The sequence below is a fragment of the Carettochelys insculpta genome, chromosome 8 (assembly GCF_033958435.1).
Source record: "Carettochelys insculpta isolate YL-2023 chromosome 8, ASM3395843v1, whole genome shotgun sequence".
Taxonomy (NCBI): domain Eukaryota; kingdom Metazoa; phylum Chordata; order Testudines; family Carettochelyidae; genus Carettochelys; species Carettochelys insculpta.
The window spans coordinates 10,782,873-10,799,516 of NC_134144.1; the positions used below are offsets into that span (position 1 = coordinate 10,782,873).

At 48.7% G+C, this 16,644-nt stretch overlaps 1 protein-coding gene across 4 annotated transcripts in view; it reads right to left on the reverse strand.

The window, feature by feature from the left end:
• NRP2 (neuropilin 2) overlaps positions 1–16,644 on the reverse strand; it is a 129,775-nt gene that overhangs the window by 17,007 nt on the left and 96,124 nt on the right. The window contains exons 15-16 of one of the 4 annotated variants that reach the window (XM_075001351.1): positions 14,308–14,328; positions 1,974–4,696 (exon numbers count right to left, since the gene is read on the reverse strand). In XM_075001351.1, the coding sequence (XP_074857452.1) occupies positions 4,416–4,696; positions 14,308–14,328 (302 nt within the window). In that variant the 3' untranslated portion in view covers positions 1,974–4,415. Of the gene's footprint in view, positions 1–1,973; positions 4,697–14,286; positions 14,329–16,644 lie in introns of those variants that run through there. The other 3 variants (XM_075001350.1, XM_075001349.1, XM_075001348.1) reach the window with 3 other exon arrangements.

The following is a 16,644-nucleotide window of genomic DNA, read 5'->3' on the forward strand; positions in this document are numbered from 1 at the left end:
TATAGTCAAGATCCAGCCCCCAGAGAAAATACTTATCAAGCAAAACGCTCCAACGAGAAGCAAAAACATCTGGATTTGTTGCATGAGCTGCCCAGTGACAACCTCTGTTCTATTTTTTTGATAGTGCTTTTTAGGGATGACTTCAGTGCTTCAGATTTATTGCTGAAGAGCTCTGGCTAGAATTGCATATGTGCTGGTTTTTGCACTAATACACTAATTTGGGCTGTTTGTGTGTGATGTTCTCCCCTCTCCAGTCTTGGTCATCTTATGTGCGAAGTACGTAAGGGGTAATTAACCCCGCACTACCCTTCCATTCGTTTCCTTAATGGTTTTTGCTCCTTGTGACACCATCAGACTGTTTTCTTGCCTGCTTTCTTTTTTGTGCATATGTGTTTTGCATTTTGCTGGGATGTACAAAATGCAAATTCTGGGTGTTTGAGGGCCAGTGATCTGCACAACTAAAGCAAAAACCAAAAAAAAGGGCTACAGCTAGGCGCATATTTATACAGCCGCAGCACCCGGGCACAATTTGAACTCTGAATTCTATTACTTTGACCTAAAAGCCAAGTAAATCCAGAAAGTGCCATTGCAAAGCCTTATGAATGTCAGGCTACGGCGTAACGCCAAAGCAATCCGACACCAGAGACGACTGTATTAATCCTAGGGCTTGCGACAGTGCAGCTGGGAGCCTGCTTCCCAATGTGGGGAGAAAGACACGCCTTAGCTCAGCTCGAACGAGAGCGCTGATACAGCCAAGAGGCTGCAGCAGCTCAGGCTAGTCACGCAAGTACTTATCTGGCTCTCTGGGCTTGGGCAGCTATCCCAAGCTGCCACATCCGGGCTGCTGTTTTTTGCCGCCTGCAGGCACAAAGCTATACGGTGTACCTGAGTGGGGAATTACACCTTCCAGCTGCAGCACAGCCATACCCTAAACTTGCTACCCTAACCCTCTTCTTATGCCCTGGGACCACGCTTCTAAGCCATCAGCCTTGTACCTGGCTCCATGGCTATTTAGTGGTGACGTAGCCAGCATGCCAATTTGCAGCCCTCCTTTCTTGGGGCTCAGATGAGCAGCACACACATTAATGGTGCTGTGCTGAGTGACACTAGTTGAGGTGCAGGCCCTCACTTCCTAGTTTTGCTTCGGTTTAAAAGCGTTATCTGATGGATGCCTTTAACCACACAACTGTCCTCCTCCTGCTCAGAGTTCTCACCTCTGCAGCAGCCTTCAGCCGCCTAGGCTGCTTTTGAGCACAAAAATCCAGGGGGCCAAGGTCCATGGCTGGTGTAAAGTGGCACAATTCAACTGGAGTTGGTGGAGTGGTCCCAACTGACACCAGCAATGCTGCCTTGACCTTGTAATTTTAAACACAAATGCCTGGCAATGGTGAACAAACCGGTGCCGCATTCCTATACATCTGACCCACAGAAAAGATTTTTGGAAAAATAGCTGTGATTTTTAAATGGCGTATTGTGTGTATCGTGTGGGGAAGCGAGTGCAAAATTTAGCTGAGCTAGCCGGCTTCCCTTGGGCACCAAGATATTATTGGCCCCGCGGCTTATGAGCCTGTGAAATTCCCTGTAATCACGTTTAACAACTTAGCACTTAAGTAACTTTAGGAAACTCCCAGAATAAACATATTGGCTCAGAGGCCCCGAACCCCTACTAGGACTGCTACAAAAGAAAAGAGTCTAAAAGCCACCATTAAGGGCCTGATTTTTGAGCACGGGGGGGGGGCAGATTTTTAGCTGATTATAATCTTGGCAAACCAATGCTTTCTCCGTGTACACCAGCCAGGGATCTGGCCCAGAGGTTCTGGGCACTAACTTGGGCGGAAGTAGAGTCAAAATTAGAGTTACTGAAGGCAAAAACCCTACAGCTGTGAACTGAATGTATAATGAAACCTCAGTTTGCCTCAGTCAAGGTCATGCTCATAAACAAAGAAGCAGAAGCTCCACCCTCAGATGTTTGTATAAAAATATTATCCTTTTATTACATTCCACACAATACATTTTTAAAGAGTTTTGAATTTCCACAAGATATTTTCACACACAGGCAACTGGGCGATGCTGGGGCTGTCACAGTTCTAGAAGGGGAGAACTGGGAGTAAAAATTAAGTGACCTTTTTTTTGTTGTCTTTGGTGATTTTTATTTTTAAGACCGACCCTCGTATTCTTCTCTCACATACACCAAAGCACTTGCCCTGAGGTCAGCAGGCATGCCTTGGTGTAGCTGGGAGGAGAATTTTACACAGGGACGTCATACCAACTTTGCAAATATTACAAGAGGCTCTCCTACCCTTTTGAAATGGGAAGCATGATCTGAAAATGCAGCAACGGTAGGTCAGTATTTTATATCTGTTCTCGTCTATGGTAACAGCATTGGGGATGTCACATCAGAAAGGATATGTTCGATCCTGCCGGTGCTATTTAACGGAAACGCTTGCTAATGAATGATTTCTACACTGGAAGGAGCTCTGAATATACTGAATGTATCCTCAGAGCTGATGGCTGCTCCTGACTGCCTCCTCCTGACTGCAATGGGAGTTGAAGGCACTTAATCCCATGGCTTGCAATCCCAGATGTGTTTACTCTCTGCCTCTGTCTCGCTTTCTAGGGGCATCCACCCCCACACGCGCTCAACATGGGGAATCATTTTTAGAAGTTGGGCACATTTAAAAACTATTTCCCCGCCAAAGCAGTACGGTGTGATCTTCTCAGTTAACCAGGCAGCTCCGAAATCGGCAGAATAAACTGCCACGTGAGCTGAAGTGTGCTCTGTCTAAGGCTGGGTCCAACAGGTATGCCATCAGGGACTGGCTAAAAGTTGAGCGGCCCTAGTCACCATTGTGATATGTGCTCACTCTGCCCAGGTATGACATGGTTTCCTGATCTGACAGAATGAGCGAGGCCAAGAACAGTTAGCATCACAGTTGTCTTTTCTGTGGTGGGGGTTGGAGGGGCAGAAAGGGTGGCCAGAAGTCTTAAAGCAGGGGATCTGATCCCTCGCCACAGCTGAACATAAAAAAGTCTGAACTTTGTTCCACAGAAGCGCATTTTGCCTGCAAACAGATCAGATTTAATGATTCCAACCACCTTCGTGTGTCATCGCTTGGTAATTTATGTAAGGCATTTTCACTGCTTTACTTCAGAGCCAATCAACAGGCAGAGGCTTATCTTGGTTTCCATTATTTCTCCTTAGTTAAAGATGCAGGAATAGCTGGATTTCACCAGGCCTGCCTGCCAGTGCTTTGTTTGTGAGCTGTTACTGATGCTCTAAGAAGCAGAACATTAGCAAATGCAAAACTAATTGACATTCTAGAAAGTCAATTAGCCATTTTATGATCCAGCAGCTACAAACTTGGGCAGAGAAAACAGAAGGTAAATTAGACTCATCTTTTATAAATTTCTAGTCAAATGACAAGGACGATTCTCCCCCACCCCCCTCCCCTTGAAAAAAGTAAACATAAAAACTTCAGCATCTGCAGTGAGGTTCCATAAAAAATAAATAAACCTCAAATTCAAGAAACTACAGTATTTAACATCCACCTTTGATCTGCTTAAATCTACATGTTACTCCAAGGCTGGGTTTAACTGATATAAACTAAACATTCGTTATGAGCTTCTCTGTTATAAGGCAACTTGAAATCTATTCACTTCTGGGTAGTGGGGTGTAGTTTCTGCTACCAATGGCTGTGTTATCACGCCGTCTGAAGAAATAATAAGACAGAAAGGTCTTAACTTTGACTGTCTATGAACCTCTCTGGAGTGATCGCACCATCTAAGGGGGCCTTTTGGACCGTCCAGCATGGCCTGTTCTTTTCATTATGCACTCGCTGACGTTACAGTATGAACTATAAACCCAGCCAAAGCTAGATAAGGCAACAAAAAGCATTCTTCTCTTCCCCAAGTAAACAAATCAGTATATTACTTGCAAACGATACCCCAGGCCTTCCACAGGGGATAACGCATTCCCTGCATAAGCAGAAGCAATACAAGCAAGTTAAAAGGGGCTTCTTTTAAATATACATTCAGTCAGTCAGCCTCAGGCACTCCCATGCACACTTACATACATATATTGATATAGACCCATGCGTGCGCTCACACACCCATCCACACCAACTTCTAGATTTGCCATCACTTTTCCTTGCAGGTTGCCTATTGGGAGGATTAGTCTTTGAAAACAACACAGAGGAGTGTTCCCTTTCAACGTGACACGGACGGGATCTCTCTTCCGCCGATCCAAGATGCAGCATTAGTTTAGAGCTTGTAAAAGAACAGGAAGGACCCGGGCAGGGGTGGGGGGGGGGACAGCAATGTCTAGAGTTCACACGGACGCTAGGTGAGGAGAAAAAGTGCAAAAAATCGAGGCAACGTATTTGAAGTCTGATTTTGTCCTTGCTCCTGTTCCGCTCTCAGCAGCGCGAGCTGTGGCCTTGCTCTAGTTTTATTGTTAAGGTGGGCTCCACTGCCAACGGGGCCCCGTTGGTATAGTGGGAGGTTTTGTAGGTGATGGCGTGATCACTCTTCTTGGCCGCATAGCGGAACCGGTGGTAGTGGAGCACAAGGGCCAGCGCGACGGAGACCAGCACCAGAACAGCACCTCCGGCGGCCATAACGTAATACCAGTAGGCTGGGATGGGCTGCACTGACACCGTGTCCACTGTGGGCTCGCTCCCTGGCAGAAGGGTGCCCCCTGGTGGAGAGACATAGAAGAGTGTTGCTAGGTGGGAGGCATGCAGACTAATAATAAAGAAACACACATGCTTTCAAGAGTACAGAGCAGCGTTAAGTGAGGTTATGAGACCCAGCTCCGGCTATGAAACCTCCTCTTTGGGAGGAACACAGACTTGGGTGTTTGGGGCGTGGACGTGCTAAAGCAGATTATTAATTAGGCAACCTGGATTTAAATACAAATTCCAGCTCTTTTGGGTTACAAGGCCTTCCCCAACTCAGCCGGGCCTTGTCTCCACACGACAGTGGCGTCAGGCAATGACAAAAACGTGTCAGTTTTAGCGGGAGGTAGAGTTTCATAGCAAAGCGGTAGGGAAGTTGCAACAGACTGCTGGGAAAGACGTCAGAGGGAGAAATAGCCTTCATCTGAACGCAAAAGGCAGCGAAAAGATCTCTTACACAGCGTGCCCTAGACATAAATGAAGAGATATTAAAGGCCAGATGGGCCCATCCTACGGTCACCCAGCAATTCCTGCATTGAGCCTACAATCATCAGAAAGTTAGCAAGCCAGGAACGCACAGTCCACGCTACTGCAAATGCAACTCCGGTTTGCGAGCCTCAATTCAGCGACGCGGGTGGCTAACTGTCTGGGGCGCCCTCTGTGTAACCCGTTCTGTGCCTGCACATGTCTAACAAACAAGGAAGAAGGGAGGCGTGTTGGGCTATCAGTTTTAAAGGTCATGTCTGAATAATATGGCATTTGTACGTATACTCTTATTTGCAGCCCATCCACACATGTGCATCCCCAACAGACTCAGACGATGCTAATGTGTATGTCTAAGCTAAAACCCACAAAGCTCACTAGAGCAGGGCAGCACGAACGCTGGTCCAGCTATTACGCAGTCCTTCCAAATTTTGCTTTAGGAGACAAGTCACAGCTAACTGGGGATTCACTATTGGAATTTATGGATTGGCTGGTCCTGGGCGAGAGTCTCTGAGGGAGCGTTCTGGACGACTTGTTCTGCTGTTGAACAAAGACATTTTAGTATTTCTCTGGAGGCAACCCGACTCTCCTCTCTCTTCACTATCATTTCTGTAATAGAGACTCTTCCCACACAGATGGAGCTGCCAGGAGCATCTTACAGCAGATAGTTTGTGGGCTTCTGTGAATTGGCGTCAACTTATTATTCAGCTCACTGATAATAACTGCTGCTTGGCAACCAGCTCTGTGCCTGTTTTCAGTGCGTGCGCAGAAGATTCCAAGGGAAAAATGAAGTATGGAAGGATGGGTCTTGCTATGTGCACAGCAAGGCAGTTTCTCATTGCCGCTCTCCCCACCCCAAGCATCTGATGAGATGGAGGTGGTGACCTATGTGGGAGATTTGCAAAGTTTTGTTCTGCTACAGCTAACGTAGGCGATCAGTTGTTCTTGGTCACAAGAAGTCATGGGAGTGAAAAACAGGGATCAAAACTACACCCAGAGTCTGGGATAAAGACTGGCAAGGTACATGCTGTGTCTTCAGTGCAGGAGATGGATGGGAAACGACCCACCCATTTGTAATTCTTGACAAGCACTGTATATCCCGCTCTCCAACCCCCCCGAGACACACAGTTACACCCGCTGTTAACTGAGATTCTGTCTCGGCAGAGAGGCCATTTACTGGATGGTAACAGAAGGATGAATGCCCCTTTCACTCTCCGGCGGAGGCAGTCCCTCCAGGACAGAGTGGAGGGACATGGGTGGAGCAGCATGGCTATTCACGCGGCACCTCTTCCGGGCTCAAGCAGAGATGCCAAACCTGTCTGACCTACGCAGGACCGTGGGCAAGCCGCTCTGTTCCCCACCAGTTCAATGGGGGTAGCAGCACTGGACTAACATCCAGGATAAATCTGTCACAGATTGCAAGGTGCAGAGATGCTCTGGGAACAGGGGCAATGGACAGTAAGGAAAGAAAGGCACAGTGGGATCATGGGCCACGACGAGGAGCTACAATAATATACATATTAAATAACAAATCACTTGATAGCACCCTCCTGCCCACTCTCCCTGAGTCAGGTTCCTGAGGGACAAAGGGTGTTGACTATCAATGGCTGGGGTTGTCCAGTCTGTCCCCTCTTCCACACAGGTCCTAGGCACTGTTGTCTCCTCACTCAACTGTGGCAGCTCCTTGCTCCTTCCCCTAGTTGCTACCATGAGGGAGACTGGTTTGCACCCTGCCAAATATTAGGGCCCCCTAAAAACTCCCCAAAGCATTTATTTCAATAAATAGACCCTTACTGGGCTATTGCTGCCATGCAAAGGTTGGGGCCAGAGGCCCTGCAGCAAGCACCATTTGGAGTGGGTACGCGTGGCTCTCTGACATCAGTGTGGCTGGCAGCATTCGAGGTGCGAGCGGCTGGCCTGGCGGAGACTGATGACTGCCGTGTGCTAGGAAAGTGCTCACAAGCGCCTGTGGAAACGCATTTCCAACTAGAGTGTTTATTTAATGGTCTTGTGGAAAAATTGCCTTATTTCATGCTGGCTGGTGTGCTGAGAGGCGAGTTTACAAAGTGGTCGTAAAACAATACCCAAGTAATAAAGTGCTGAGCTCTTGGGGGAGAACGTAAAAGTACAAACTGTCCTGCAAAATGATGAATGATTTGAATAACTCCACTTGCCACCCAGGCAGCAAAGGAATGGAAACATGCAGCCATTGTAATTGTGGCCATTTGGCGCATCCTGGCACTTCAAGGGGCAGTGCTTCTGCTGGTGTATGCCATCAGGTCGCTAGGGAAGGTGAAGGCGTGAGGCTCTGACCTGCAAGGCCTTTCTGCTTGGAAAGACTGCTTTCCAAAGGCTGCTGCTCTCCTGTCTCTAAAACCAAGGCTTGCGCTTCCTTGAAGAGGTAAAGGATGCAGAAGGCTGTGAATGAAACCTCCTTCCCTCTGCCAAATGACCCAGGCAGTTGTTTCATTCTGAAGGAGGGGGGCTTTTAGGGCTTCCACGAGGATGAATAATATACTGTGCGAAAGAGCCTTACAGATAACCAGCCACTGCTTCCAAAAGCAAATCCACTTAGCTGAGTGGTAACACATTCACGTATGTCTAATCACCAGCCCTGCTTGCTCAAAAACACCTCCATTTTAATCTGACTGCTGGGGGAAACATGAGAGGGAGCTGCCTCTCAAAAGGCTGAGTTCTGACTGCAAAGGCCAGTAGTATTTAAGATCTTGTGCTTTTACGTAGCACTGCCTAGTTAAGAGAGCTTTACAAACAATTAACTTCCACATGGATGCTCTGAGCTACCACTCCCGCCTTCCACCCAGGAACAGCATGGTAGTGACCACCAAATTTGCCCCGGGCTGCAGAAATCATGCCCCAAATCTCAATGCTCATTCAAAAAAACGTTCTTTCATCCCTATGCTTGCAGGCATCACCTTAAAATGTGCATCGTTCCTGAGCCTGCAGAGCATCTGAGCCAGTTTCTTGGAGAAGTCTGACCCAAACCCTGTGACCTCTGCAATTCCATACCTGTGGAATTGGGTATTTTCCCGAGAATTTGCATGGGGGGGCGGGGGGTCTTTGTCATTTTGTTGCACCTGATTTTGAGGCTGTCTCCTGACTCTGCTGCTGCCTGCAGCTGCCTAAAAGCATGAGGCAGCTGCAGAGAGAGTATGTAAGAGAGTATATGTGGAGTTCACGGTCTGCCTTGTACCTTGCGATCAGGCAACCGCAGCTTCGGAGGCTGGAGGTCAGGGAACAGAAGAGCCTTGGTCATTTTGGCTGGCAAGCCAGGCTGCCTGGAGAACAAACAGTCCAGCTGCCAGTACCGCTCATTAGCATTGGGAGCCAGGGTAATGAGCTGCTAAAAGCACACATAAGCTCCCCCTTCCCCAGGCATGCATGAGGGGAAAAGGGGGTTCTGAAGCACCCAGTGGGAGCTAAACCTTTTGCAGAGTCGCGAGAAAGAACCCAGACTCGAAAACTATTGTTGATGACTTTCACATGGGGGAGCATCTTCAGAAGCGGCCCATCGCTTCACGGGGAGGAAGAAAAAGGAGGGTGATCAGTTAACGCCCCAGTGGATTTTAGGGGTTGTGGCTCTGGAGTTTGGTCTCCTGCCACCACAGAGACCAGGGGGCCCTGACTACCAGATATGACTTCATTATCTGATGCATGTATTTGAGAAGTACATTGAGACGGAGAGAGATTAATGCCCAGGGCTGTACATTTGTTGGTGCCAGAAATGTCACCCGAAGCCCTGACCTCAGCAGCCACAAAACTAGCTTAGCTCTTATTCCCCTGAGCAGCGAGCGATCCCAGACAGTACAGAGCCTGTGCAGTCAGCTCTGTTTCATCCCTTCCCAGCCCCACTCATGCAGATAGCATGGCAGGGTTGTGTGTGTGTGTGACTGCAGCACCTTCGGACTCCAAAGAGTCCCAGCTCCTTCGAGGCTAAGGCCCGGTGTGTGTGACAACTGCCCTTGCACTATTTAAACTTGCGCCAGCAACTGAGCCAGGCCACAGCTGGCTTAGAACCGTCATGTGTAAAGATGGCTTCCAGCCACCTCAGCTCCGCCCCACTCAGGCCAAGGCTGAGTGAAGCTCAGCCAGTGCCTAAATCTATCCCCAGGTCTCCTAATTCGCTTCCTACGTTACACTAGCCTAAGGTAGGCTGAGGAGATAGCAGAGCTCTGGGGAAGTCAATTTAGCAGCTGAGGTCGGAATCACGTTCCTTTGTCTCCCAAGTGTTAACAAAAACAACTTGTGGCATTAACAAACAACAAGCAGTCCTGTAGCACCTTAGAGACTAACAAATATATTAGGTCAGGAGATTTTGTGGGTAAGTCCCCTTCCTTAGGCTGTTGACTGGTAAAAATAGCTGCGAGCCATTCAATACATGCGTAACAGTGAGGTCATCAGCTCTGTTTTTATTGGGCTCCTTATTTTCTGGAAGTTTTATTTTAGATATAGAAAAGTGATTTGCTAAGAGGAAAAAAAAAATCCTCCGAACACCATCACTTTTCTGGGCTCGCTTACACACATCTGCACTCTCTCCTTCCATTCATTCATTCCAGCCTTAGTTCTTAAGGCCCCTTCTGTTTCTGCCGGGTTTGTGCACACTTTGTTTTATGCAGCACTTGTGACGGATGTCATTGTAAGTCTCATTCAGATCTGGGAGGTTCTGCGTGTGTGCAACACAGTCCTGTCCGCTCACGGTATCCTCCATGAGCACCTCTCCTTCCCAGCCACACAGCAGTTTCAGGATTTAACATGAAAACCGAAGACGTAGAAGAAAAAATCATAAAAGGAAAAGAGGAGGAAATATTACGTTAGAATACCTAAAATGTGGTCTGTGGCTCTGAGGTGCAGCCATGTGACACAAATATGTTCCTCTTTGCAGGAACAAAGAGAATCCTTTGGCACTTTATAGACTGACAGATTTATCGGAGCATAAGCTTTCGCGTTCAAAGACCCACTTCATCAGATGCCTCTGACGAGGTGGGTCTTTGCTCATGAAAGCTCATGCTCCAACAAATCTATTAGTCTATAGGGCACCACAGGACTTCCCATTGTTCCTCTGAGAACTCACTGAAAAATACGCCCATATGGATTATTAATGTGTCGGAGTTTTCACAGATTCCTAGGTCAGAAGGGAGCATTATGATCAGCTAGTCTGACCTCCTGTGAAACCAGCTATAGTATTTTACCCAATGTCTCCTGCATCAAGCTCATATCTTCTGGTTGAGTTAGAGCATCTTTCTTAGCCAGACATCCCTTTTTAGTGATGGAGAATCTACCCTGCTCCCAGGGAAATTGTATTTGTCTAGCTTCATGCAGCTTGCAGACACTGGCTCTTTTCATGTCTTTTTTGTCAGGGTCAGATGCTTCATCTCTCAAAGAGGGCCACAGTTGATGAGTCTTATCAACGTCTGACCCACTAGCTGAGATGTAAGGTTAGACTTACCGCAGCCCATGCACCCACACCAGGTCATTGTTAAACTGTGGAGAATTTTTTTTTTAACTTGCCCTTTGAGCCAGCACAGTTTCAATAGATATAAAAGGACATTAATCTAGGGGAGCATGAACTTCATCCTGCCAGGAGCCAAAGGGATGCACTAATTAGAACAGGCTGATTCCAGCCACCCTCCTCCTCGAACAGAGCTGACGCCCACAGACTCCACAGGGGTCAGCAATTCCCAGCACAGGGGCCAAGAGCAGCACACAAACTGATTTTCATCGGCACGTGAGGCAGGCGCTCAGGCCCCCGCCCCATGCAACCGGGAGCTTGCTGAAAGCCATGCCGCCTGTGGATTAACAAAAGACCAGCTAATGCTACCAACCACCACCTAAATGGTAAAGCTCTGCATCTTATTCATTTATTTATTAATGAAGCTGTTGTAAGTCAGACTATCAGTGACTTTAGAAAGTATCACCGGCACTCAGACTGTCCATAGAGGTCAAAGGTCAAATTTTGTTACTCCGCCTTGGAAAGGTTGCTGACCCCTGCCCTACCACAAAGCCCTCCATCTTGATCTGTGTGCCCATCCCCTGCAATGAGCTGGAGCGCTGCATGATGGGACCTGGAGCAGTGCCTCAGCTGTGAAGGGGATCGTGGTCCTAACACTAGGTCATTCCCGTCAGCCTTCCGATTAGCGAGCACTCTTCAGACGCCTCTGCTTTAGCCGAAGGCTCAGGCTTTGTCTACACTGGCACTCGAGTGGCAGAACTTGGTTAAACAGGTGCCCTGAATGACAAAAGTATTGCCCCAAGTACTAGAGCAAACGGCGCTTTGTCGGCAGGAACCAACGCTGCGCGGAGGCAGTGGGAGCGTTTTGTGGGCCAAGATGCGACCGTGTTCACTCTGCCGAATTTAAGGGACACGGCTGTATTGCTAAACGCCGTGTGGTGTAGCCATTCCCTCAGCCTGTGTTGATCGTCTTTTGCCATCTAGGAAGGAAATGCTGCTGCTGCTGCTGGTTTGCAGAACAAATGACTAGCTGGCATGGGCTTTGCTGCTGAGCCACAGTGAGCTACTCAGTGCGCTTGAACAAGGGCTGGGAGGGAAAGCTGCTGGTACTTCTATCACTTCTGGGACACAACAGTCAGCCAAAAGACTGCCACTCGCCTCCCTGCCCCACGAAAAGCTCTTGTCTCTCCTGATGCTGGGTCTGGCCCACCTGTCACCCATTCCCCCACCCCTGTCCTGCCTCAGGTTAGCGAATCCTGTCTCCCCCAGCCCCAGAGCAGAGAGCCAGGCAGTGCGGCTACAGCCTGTCTGGCCCTGGAGGTCAGGGGAACCAAGGCTGCAGCACCAGCCGCCCCAGGACATGCCTGCTGGCCTGATCCCTGGCCACAAAGACCTCCTTCTGCCTCTAGCCAAGCTGCCAGCCCCAGCACTGGGCAGGCAGCGCAGCCAGAGTGTCCCTAGAGTCAGGAGGACATGCAGCATAGTGCAGCCCTCAGCTCCAGCCTTTGGCACGGGAGGAGCCAGCAGGAGGGGGCGTGGATGCTGGTGGAGCATGGCTGAGGTTGTGTGCAGCAGTTTGGGAAAGCAACGCCTTTCCCTTCCGGGGCGTGTGTGTTAATGTGCGCACAGACTTCCCGCTGCGGGGCTGGGGGGGGTCTTTGGGAACCTCCTCTGACTCGCGCGGTGAAGACGGGGAGTTGACAGACCAACACGGAGGCTCTCCAGAGTAGGGAGCAGCCAGGGAATTAGCATTTCCCACAGCAAGGAGGAGGTAGCTGTTTGGTCCAGCTCCTTGGGGACAGCTCTGTAAGCCAACAGACACTTCTTATTCAAACTGCAGCCGTGGGCGCTGGGTGGGGTGAACCTCTGGCTTGGGAAGGCTCGGCCCCCCCACAGCCCCATCCCTCCATCCAAGGCACTGCCCCTTCCATGCCAAGCAGAGCCCAGCCCCCCCTCCACTGTGAACAGCGCCTCCTGCCTCAGAGAAGCTACTCCCGTCTCCTGGAGAGCAGAGTCAGGCAGCAGGGACACAACCTGCCCCTGCCCTGGGGCACCAGAGAGGAGAGCTTGGAAACGTGACTGCAGCCTCCTCGACTCTGGAGTGCCAGAGAAGAGAGACGGGCAGCGGAGCTGCAGCTTGCCCTGGCCAGAGCTCCAGGAAACATGGCCTCAGAATCCCAAAGCCACACCCGCCAGCTTGATCCCTGGCCAGGACGACCCTCCACTCCTGAACCAGCACTGTGCAGCTGGAGTGGCCCCAGAACTAGCAAGGCAGGCGGCATGGCATGCCCCAGCCTGTAGCATGGGAAAAACAGGCAGGAGGGAGCTTGGACTCCGGTGGGGCATAGGTGCGGCGACATGAGGCAGTTTGGAAAGGCGATGCTTACCCTGCCAACGATACCAGCCCCTGGGCTAGAACAGTGTACCAGCTTCTCCCCAAGTCTACGGGGCTCAGCTGAAGGCTGTATAAACAAGCCACGTACCTAGAACCCTTGCACTAACAATATTACCGTAACCATAATATTAGCTCACTCTTAACTCCCAGCGTGCCTCTTCTGATGCTAATAACTTACAGACTGGTCCAAACCCCACTGAAATCAAAGGAAGAGTCTCCGGCAACTTCAATGGGCTTTGGATAAATTGTATCCGGAACGGGGATCCTAAAACATTTTCAAATACAGCCACTTCTGGGGTGAAACCCAGCAAGTTTTAACCGTTCCATGCAACGGGTTAGGAGAGGAGGTCAGGAGGAATACGATAACCAGCTGAAAATAAAGGGGCCATTTTCAGAACACCCTTTAAACCTAAGGAGTCCCACTTTTAATTCTTTGGCGTTTGACTTCTGGCGAGTGAGTGAGTGTTAGACACTGAAAGAGAGGAAAAAAATCACGCCCCAAAGAGGACAGCTCACACTTTTCCAGTACAGAAAGCAGAATCCTTGCTGAATCAGAAGCGTGTTTAATGAGCAGGGCACTAGCTCCGAACTCCTCTTCCTTTTGTTTTACGCTGCAGGTTTTATCAAAGGAAAGGATCCCATTTGGTAGTCTTTAGACCAGCCTCACGCTATGAAATGCATCGTTCCACCTTATTTCCCTGTTATTGAATGTCAGCTTCCAAAGTCCTGGTGGCAGTTGTTCTTTCAATTCTACCGCCTCATTCCTCCCTTCCCCTTGCAAGAGAGCTGCCTGCCACCGTACCCCACTAATAGTGTTGGCATCTGGAAAAGCAACTCTCTTCATGCTTAAATAAATTGCTGCCACCTCATGTTACTCTAATTCACTGCCAATTTTTATGGTTACGTCTGTTGGTGGTTTCCTTTTGCTCCTGGCTCCTATCTTTTAAAGCATCAAAACTCCTCACCGGGCCTTGCCAAAGAGAACAATTTATCTGGGTCTTATTAGTCTTGTTTCCGGGTGTCCTAAATTTAGCTAGCCGTGAGGTAACAAACCCTGCTCTGCTGTCCTCTCTATGCCCCCCATGAAGAGTGCCTAGGCTAGTGCCCTCTGCCAATGGGAAAGCATAGCGTCATATGCTCTTTCTCTTGACTCAAGCCAGGTCCCGTTACTTTCATATGCAAATGCACATTGATTTAAAAAAAAACGTCAAATCCAAAATGAAATCATGCCATCAGAGAAATTACGCAAATAAGTGCAGTTTTACCTGGAATGTAGAAGTTCTCACCTGGGAAAGCTGTGAGAGGTTCTGCAAAGGGAAAACATATTCAGGTTTTAGACAGGAGAATGTTTAACCCTAACAGACGATCCCATCTGAGGCAACGCCATCTATTTATTTGTGACATCTCTGCAGGCCAAACGTCACCATCTGTCCCCTTTTGACTATACGAGGAGCCCTAATCCAGGGGTTTCCAAACATTTTGCTGTGGTGATTCACTAACTCATGGGTTGGGCCCAAAATCCAAAGCGATCGCCACTCAGATTGGGCCTGACTACTGAGGAAGAACAGGAGCTGATGCGGTGGGGTGAGTACAGGGTGGGCTTACTCTCTCATCCTGCTCGCCCAGAGCCCCTCCACACATGGACTACAATCCACTGTCTGGGACTCAGGTTACCATCTGGCCAGTATCCGACTGGCCAGGTTGTTTTTTTTATGGATTTGCCAATTGTCAGAAAAATAATTTAATCTGACAGGGCTTTTTTAATGCGGGTCTAAAGATTTGCATGGTCATCACAACACACTGGGCTAGCTGATGCCAAAAGTGACTGTGTCCAGTTAAACATCCTGCAGCGTTCACGCTTCTGCAGTTTCAGGGATAATCGATCAAAAAGACTGCAAATGCGGCAGCTGTCTGCCCACCATCACAACAGGGCACCTCCTGCGCGCATGGAAGAGGACAAGAGTCAGGAGACGTGAGAGGCATGTGAAATAATGGGCAATCAGGGTGACGGTGTTCCTACCGCACGCCCGAAGAAAGGAGCTCAAATGAGAAAGCGCATTTTCAGTGAACATGGGCTGAATGAAAAAAGGCTACCACGCCTGGCAAAACACTCCTGTCTGTCATCAAGGAAGTTACCAGTCATTACCTCTTTGGTGTTATATGTGGCTTTTGAAGGGGGTGTTGAGGACTGCCTGGTGGTTGGAAGCTGGACTGGTGGTAGGGTGGCTTGGGCAAGGTGGGCACTTTGCTGGGCTGTTTTGGGTGTTTCAGGAGGTGGTAAGATAACGCACAGGAACCTCTCAGCGGAGGCAGGCGTGAGGATCACAACCTTGCAGAAAGGCTGGGGTCCCCTTTCATGGACTTTAAGAAGGAGTGATCAACCACCTGCCCATTGTTGGCCACAGAACCTCACCCTCCCACTTCTGGAAGAGCCACATGACCTCCAGCTGAGTTACTTTAGTCCTCAAACCATGGGTTAAAGACTTCAGAGAATTCACCGTCTGCATTAGTTTACACCTGCAAATGACCCATGCCTCCAGCTGTAGAGGAAGGCAATAAATAAATAAACAAAAATGGTCCCTGCCAATCAGATCTAGGGGAAAATTACATCCCAACCTCAAATATGGTGGTCAGGTAGACCCAGGCCACGTGGGTAAGACTCACCATGCAGATAGACGGGAAAGAATTCTCTGTTGTTACTCAGAGACCTCTCTGTCTAGTGTCCCACCTTCAGCAGCTGGGGATTTTTGTTACTGGCAGTTGCCAATGGGCCACATGCCATGCTAGGCAGTCTGAGACTGAGCGAAAAAGTTGGCTTTTTAAATCCACAATGCCCCAAGTTCTGAAGTGTCTGACTGCAGGGATTTGCTCATCATAAAGCTAGGAGCCTGCTACCAACTGTGATCTGACTCAGTGACTGGTGTTTGGCTTTGGAGTCTCACTTCCAGCCCATCTCTAACCTCACTTTGCACAGGCAGGCTCCGTGTCATTAACGGCTCTCCATTCACTCTATTGTCTTGCAGTTCCAACACACAAAGAGGAGAGATTTTTGACACTGCTTTGAAAAAGTGATCTGTTGCAAACTACCGGATCTGAAAAGCAATCATTAGTGATTACTCGCTCTCCGGAGTTAACAGACTTCCGAGTATTTTTAGTTTACTTCTGCATCACGCCTGTGAGTCACACCACCAAGCTGTGTCTGTACAGAGCACTGTGAAATCATTGCTTAAATTCACACCACAAGTGACAGGTTTTCTGAAGGAAAACATTTTCGAGACTTATTAGAGTTCTTTTCGGGCTGAAAGGGAATCAGATTACTTCCCAGGATTACATTTGAAAAAGAGTCGCCTGTTAAATTTGTCAGTTACTTTTATGGTGCTGACAAAGAGGGAGTGTAGTATGGTGCATATTCTTTCATATTGTGGTGGCTTCAGAAGTGACCTTACAGATGAGATAGCGTTGTATTTTTCAGTTAAAACCATTTTAAAATCCCTTTGTCCGGCATGATCAAAATCAAAATATCGCCATTTACTAACTGGTTCGTAGGTCCAGATTTGAGTTCCTGAAAACATACGTATGTAGCAGTTCGAAGCAAATTTTTAAAACCAACATTTTTGGACCTT